At 38.9% G+C, this 7,466-nt stretch overlaps 1 protein-coding gene across 1 annotated transcript in view; it reads right to left on the reverse strand.

Annotated features, from left to right (window-relative positions):
• Positions 1–5,060: 5,060 nt before the first annotated feature.
• Positions 5,061–7,466, reverse strand: part of by (focal adhesion protein tensin) — a 93,634-nt gene continuing 91,228 nt past the window's right edge. The window contains exon 19 of the mRNA XM_069331519.1: positions 5,061–6,682. Coding sequence (XP_069187620.1) covers positions 6,526–6,682 — 157 coding nt within the window. The 3' untranslated portion in view covers positions 5,061–6,525. The remainder of the gene's footprint in view (positions 6,683–7,466) is intronic.

Raw genomic sequence — 7,466 nt, forward strand, 5'->3', positions numbered from 1 at the left:
GGTTCATCCAGTAGTTGTCGAGATCCAGTATTGGCTGTTTCTTGTTCACAGTAAATTTAAGTCGGTCGAGTTTTGTTGGGTTCTCAGCCATATTGGTGTGTCTTTAAATGAGTGTACGGATGCTGCCGCCAAGGAAGCTGTCCGCTCTTGTCCCATCTCTCGTAAAGGTATTCCATATTCCAACTTTTACCTGGTCATCCATTCCTCCATCCTTACCCGTTGGCAGGCTTCTCGGTCGTCTGTTACTGGTAACAAACTACGTACTCTTAAATGTTACGTTTCCTTGTGGCCGTCCTCCTACCACCGTAACCGGCGATGGGAAACGGCTCTGACGAGGTTGCGTATTGGCCATACTCGCTTAACCCATGGTCACTTGATGGAGCGCCGCCCTGCTCCTTATTGTCCTAATTGCATTGTCCCTCTTACAGTTGTGCATGTCCTTCTTGAATGTCCTGACTTCCAGGACGAGCGTGTGTCTTGCTTTCCGACTGCCCCTCGCAGTCACGTGTCCCTCAATAGACTTCTTGGTGACTCGGATACTTTTGATACCGTTTGCCTTATGCGTTTTTGTTCTCGTATTGGCATCCGTGGTGATATTTAGCGCCCTCTGATTATTCCACACATTTGATGGTGCTACATAGCCTTCCTGGTTTGGTGCCTTCCTTTGATAATTACTTACTTATTTACTTAATGCTAGGAAGCTTTGGGTAATTCAGACAGATAGGACATGAGGATAGGACAGGCGCTGAGATATGAAAGGATACATTACAAGCTAGGATAGGACTGATTAAGAGCTGGGATATGAGGATGCATTAAGGGTATTAGACGTCGGGGGGGGGGGGGGGGCCTGACCTGACAGCTGAGTGGACAGCGCTTGATATTCGTAGTCTTAAGGTTCTGGGATTGATCCCCGGCGGAGGCAGAAACAAATAGACAGAGTTTCTTTCACCCTGATGCCCCTGTTCATCTAGCAGTAAATAGGTACCTGGGAGTTAGACAGCTTTTACGGGCTGCTTTCTGGGGGTGTGTAACAAAAAGGAGGCCTGGTCGAAGACCGGGCTGCGGGGACGCTAAGTCCCGAAATCATCTCGAGATAACCTGAAGAAGATCTTATAATATTGGTATGTTATTTTGATGTTATTGTTATTTTATGTTATGTTATATTACTGGTATATTATTTTGATGTTATTGTTATAATATAATAATAATAATACTATTTTTGTTTACAAGAAGGTATAATGGGTTGGTGAGATTTCATTAGTTGTACTGTACATTCTTGCAAAGCCACAAACATGCATAGCATTATCTGACTACATAGCATTATGATCACATAGTGTTATGCAATCTTTATGCTGTTATTGTCATCATATTGCTATATTATGTTATTGTTATGTAACATATAACAAGACACTTGTGTTTAGTTAAATGTTATTAAATAATTTTAGGTTAGGATTAGGTTAGGTTAGACTAGATTTGGCTAGGTTAGTAGACTTTTGTATATTTGCTGCTGTTGTTTTAGATTCAGCTACTCAAAACAAAAGTTCCAAGTAGCATGGGCTATGGTGAGCCCATAGTGAACTTGAGTTATATAGATTTTATAATTCTGTTTGACATATACAGTATTAGAATGTATATTCAGTACTATGAAGATTGTAATAAATCCTACGTAAGTCAAACATCCAAAGATTTGAAATTTAGATTTTTGCAGTATGAATATTCTATAAAAACTGAATATATTTATGCTGCATTCAGAGCATAAATTCGGAGAGATCAGAGAAACTTGGAAAAAGGGCAGAGCATTCAGAGAATAACTTACCATTTGACTCTAAATATGTATGCTTACAAAATGTGGCCATTAAAAGGGAACAAGGGAAGTTTGTTTCATAGAGGCTGTAGATTTCTTCAAACTCCTCCAATGTAGGGCAGGAACTGAGAATGCAGCAGGCATTTTCCCTCTGGACTGCCACACTGAGGTGCTGGAAGAAAGAGCTTGCTGCTTTACCATCTCTTGCTGTTCCGATAAGCCTAGAACCAAGGTCCTTAAGAAACGTCCTTGTGCATCTTCCCTGTATCTTCCCATGGACCAAGGGTCTCATCATATTGGAACAAAGTTGTACCAATTATCACTTTCCTTGAATTTCATTGATTTTCTCTCACTGTGGTGTGGCCGAGGCTCCTGCTTGACCGACAGAGAGGGTGATGTATGTGGCTGCCAAGGTGGATACGCAAGTATAGTCTCACACTAATTGTCTGCCATTTTTCCATGGGTGTAATGTGATTCCATCTTGTCGGCCATACATACATACATACATACATACATACATACATACATACATACATACATACATACATACATACATACATACACACACACACAAAAGGCTGGCGTACCGAAAGGGAAACTATGAGGAGATGAATAAATTCCTATGGGATATACAATGGGACACAGAACTCGGAACCAAGTCCGTACAAGACATGATGGACTATGTCACCCAAAAATATCAGGAGGCTGTAAGCAGGTTTGTCCCAGCCCGACAGGAAAAAACAGAGAAGCAAAGGAAGAATCCGTGGTTTAATAGGGAATGTATGAAAGCAAAAAAGCTGAACAAAAGGGCATGGAGGAACCTCCGTAATAACAGAACACCAGAAAGTAGAGAGAGATACCAGAGAACCAGGAACGAGTATGTTAGTGTGAGAAGAGCAGCTAAGAAAAGGTATGAAAATGATATAGCTAATAAAGCAAAAACCGAACCAAAGCTACTACACAGTCACATCAGGAGGAAGACAACAGTGAAGGAACAGGTGATGAAACTTAGGGTGGGCGAGGACAACGTACACAGAGAATGACAAAGAGGTGTGTGAAGAACTCAACAAAAGGTTCCAGGAGGTCTTTACAATAGAACAGGGAGATGTCACAGTGCTAGGAGAGGTGGCAGCAAACCAGGTGACTTTGGATAGGTTCGAAATTACAAGAGATGAGGTCAAGAAGCACCTATTGGAGCTGGATGTGAGAAAAGCTGTTGGGCTGGCCAGAATCTCACCATGGGTATTGAAAGAGTGTGCAGGAGCACTTTGCTTGCCACTCTCCATAGTGTATAGTAGGTCACTGGAAACGGGAGACCTACCAGAAATATGGAAGACTGCTAATGTAGTACCAATATACAAAAAGGGTGACAGACAAGAGGCACTGAACTACAGACCAGTGTCCTTAACTTGTATACCATTCAAGGTGATGGAGAAGATTGTGAGAAAAACCTAGTAACATATCTGGAGAGAAGAGACTTCGTGACAACCCATCAACATGGGTTCAGGGAGGGTAAATCTTGCCTTACAGGCTTGATAGAATTCTACGAGCAGGTGACAAAGGTTAAGCAAGAAAGAGGATGATGGGCGGACTGCATTTTTTTGGACTGTCGGAAAGCCTTTGACACAGAACCCCATAAAAGGTTGATGCATAAGCTGGAGAAACAGGCAGGAGTAACTGGTAGGGCACTCTAGTGGATAAGGGAGTACCTAAGCAATAGGAAGCAGAGAGTTACAGTGAGGGGCGAGACCTCAGAATGGCGTGAAGTCACCAGTGGAGTCCTGCAGGGCTCTGTACTTGGACCTATCCTGTTTCTGATATACATAAATGATCTCCCAGAGGGTATAGACTCATTCCTCTCAATGTTTGCTGACGACGCCAAAATTATGAGAAGGATTAAGACAGAGGAGGACAGCTTGAGGCTTCAAGAAGACCTGGACAAGCTGCAGGAATGATCAAACAAATGGCTGTTAGAGTTTAACCCAAGCAAATGTAATGTAATGAAGATAGGGGTAGGAAGCAGGAGACCAGATACAAGGTATCATTTGGGAGATGAAATACTTCAAGAGTCAGAGAGAGAGAAAGACCTGGGGGTTGATATCACGCCAGACCTGTCCCCTAAAGCTCATATCAAGAGGATAACATCAGCAGCATATGCCAGGTTGGCTAACATAAGAACGGCCTTTAGAAACTTGTGTAAGGAATCTTTCAGAACATTATATACCACATATGTCAGACCAATCCTGGAGTATGCGGCTCCAGCATGGAGTCCATATCTAGTCAAGCATAAGACTAAACTGGAAAAGGTTCAAAGGTTTGCCACCAGACTAGTAACCGAGCTGAGAGATATGAGCTACGAGGAGAGACTACGGGAATTAAACCTCACTTTGTTGGAAGACAGAAGAGTTAGGGGGGACATGATCACCACATTCAAGATCCTCAAGGGAATCGACAGGGTTGATAAAGACAGGCTATTTAACGCAAGGGGCACACACACTAGGGGACACAGGTGGAAACTGAGTGCCCAAGTGAGCCAAAGAGATATTAGAAATAACTTTTTTAGTGTCAGAGTAGTTGACAAATGGAATGCATTAGGAAGTGATGTGGTGGAGGCTGACTCCATACACAGTTTCAAGTGTAGATATGATAGAGCCCAATAGGCTCAGGAACCTGTACATCTGTTGATTGACGGTTGAGAGGCGGGACCAAAGAGCCAGAGCTCAACCCCCGCAAGCACAACTAGGTGAGTACACACACACACACATTATTATATATATATATATATATATATATATATATATATATATATATATATATATATATATATATATATATATATATATATATATATATACACACACACACACACACAGATACTGAAAACTAAATTGCCACACACGTTTACTATATTATAACTTTTGATTTTGTTTTTAATTGGCATATTTTGTAACAAACAGCTAACCTAAGAAAATTTACAAAATTAGTTCAGTATGGTTAAATCTGGATGAAATGTAGAAAGCATTTCTAAATGTCTACCTGGCATTACATTGCCAGGTAGACATGGCAATGTAATACCTAAATACATTGCCATTGTCAAATACATTTGAATACATTGTCTAAATACATTGCGTAATCACAAATCTATATTCAGCAAAAATAATGTACTGGAGTTTAGGGGATCAACTTTTGTTGGTTGCTCAGTATGTTTTCCAGATTTGTTTAGTGTTGTATATTCAATAAAGGAATAAATAAACAATTTAAATTTTTCTTTATTTCTGGAAGAAGCATGAAAGAGGTCATTTACATGAGTTAAGAAGCACCTTGTAAGTGTTATTAAGGAACTACCTGCTTCCTTATCAGTTCAGCCCGGCCTCTTACCTGCTCTACCTCATCTGGCAAGTATAAATGTGTCTTTAGCACTTGTAATTATTCATTAATGAAAATGTGTAATTGTTCCACCACAAATTGGTGTACAAACACTTCTTGACTAAAGATTTGGCTAACTTTACAAATCTGCTGATACTGTGAACTGTGCTGATCAAATGTCTTTTATCCAGTAGGTGGAAGTAAAGGTATGGAAGAATGATTTACAGTATTTAAAACTAATAAAACTTTTGTATTACTATCACTTAAACATATGGACATTATGTACAAAACATTCAAATATGCCTGGAACATTGACTGACACACGGTCATGTGTTTTCCCCAGAGACTCGAGAGTGCCAATACAAAGGTCAAACTAGATTAGTCACTAAATACAAAATTTACACTGTCAAATTTCACTGGTTTAAGTCACCTTAGATTTATGCACAATATAAATGCAGATTTATATTAAATACAAATAATACATATATTTGCAGAATGTGTTAATGAATAATATTAAATTTTTGCAGAATGAATTATTTGCATATTGATTGAGAGTGCATAATAAAAGCAAGACTGAACAGTCATTATTGCATATTCTACAGAGAAGAAATATATTTGAAACATTAATGAAAAAGAACATATTTTATATATTAAAATCTGCCTATAGTATTTAATAAAGTATAATCATATGATAGGTCACATAACCTATGCAACACACACTTAAAGCAAAACAACGAGACTTTCCCCTTGTTTGATTGTAAAACATGAATTACATGGAAATGAGGCGCATGATATTTAAAAGTGCAAAATTACGCAACACGTCACTGGAGAGAGAGAAAAATAAAAAATAATAAACAAATTACACTTCACGTGTTTTATATAATTTTGAGCAGAAAATTTGTCACTGTTGTGAACAATTAGTTCGTACATAAAATTACCTTAGGTACTTTGATAGCCAGTCTACTCCCTAATCAAATTTTGGTAAAACAAAAAACAAAACAAAAAAAACAAAAATAAATTGCATAATGTATATCACATATGCTGATATTACAATACTATATTCATCCCTGTTTATTGGCCTTTTAACTAAAGTTATCTTTTGATAAGGTTATCCTAATCAGTCAACAGGTAATCACTCATGAAAATTGATTGAAATGCTCCCCAACCTTCCCATTAAATTATAAATTTTAATTCATCATTGTTATAAAAGACATTATTTGTGTATATACAACCTATTCTTATAATGAGGCAGGTGAGCCAAAATTAAGCCTCAGACAAATTGCTCTTTACTCTTAATTGAGATACGTCAGTCACACCGAGAGATTTGCACACGTTGATCATTGGTTTTTTGTAAACTATACAAGGTTGGGTCGGCTCACACTGGTCATCATAACTTTCGTTACAAAGTTGCAGATCGCAGTAGCGGGCTGTTCGGGTTCCAGTTCGGCCAAAATGTGACACTGATTTTCTGTTCTACTTGCACCCTTTTTGGCCACAAATCCAAAAACTCGACTGAAAAAGCAAAACAAAACCTCATTATTATTCAATATTTTTTTTAAATATTCTGTACCTTTAATTATTATTTTTCACAAAGTGTAATCTCTTCATTCTAATATTATGCATACACTTGTACACACAAATATGTACATGTTCAGCTACTTGAAATATGACCCTTTGGCAGACACTGCATTTGCCATAATTTTCAGACTTTTCAATTAAGTCACAGAGGTCATAGAGCATAGGTCATAGGTCACAGAGGTCATACATTTGAACTAGCTAAACACAGATGCTGAAGAAATATAAGAAAATTCACTTTCGCAAACAGAGTGGTAGATGGTTGGAACAAGTTAGGTAAGAAGGCGGTGGAGGCCAAGACCGTCAGTAGTTTCAAAGCGTTATATGACAAAGAGTGCTGGGAAGACGGGACACCACGAGTGTAGCTCTCATCCTGTAACTACACTTAGGTAATTACACACACACACACACACACACACAACTAGTACCCAAACTAAGGGGTATGAGCTACGAGGAGAGACTACTGGAATTAAACCTCACGTCACTAGGAAACAGAAGAGTTAGAGGGGACATGATCACCACATACAAGATTCTCAGAGGAATTGATAGGGTAGATAAGGACAGACTATTTAACACAAGGGGGACATGCACTAGACGACACAGGTGGAAATTAAGTGCCCAAATGAGCCACAGAGACGTTATAAAGAATTTTTTCAGTGTCAAGTAGTAGACAAATGGAATGCATTAGGAAGTGATGTGGTGGAAGCTGATTCCATACACA

The sequence above is a fragment of the Procambarus clarkii genome, chromosome 26 (genome assembly GCF_040958095.1).
Source record: "Procambarus clarkii isolate CNS0578487 chromosome 26, FALCON_Pclarkii_2.0, whole genome shotgun sequence".
Taxonomy (NCBI): Eukaryota; Metazoa; Arthropoda; class Malacostraca; order Decapoda; family Cambaridae; genus Procambarus; species Procambarus clarkii.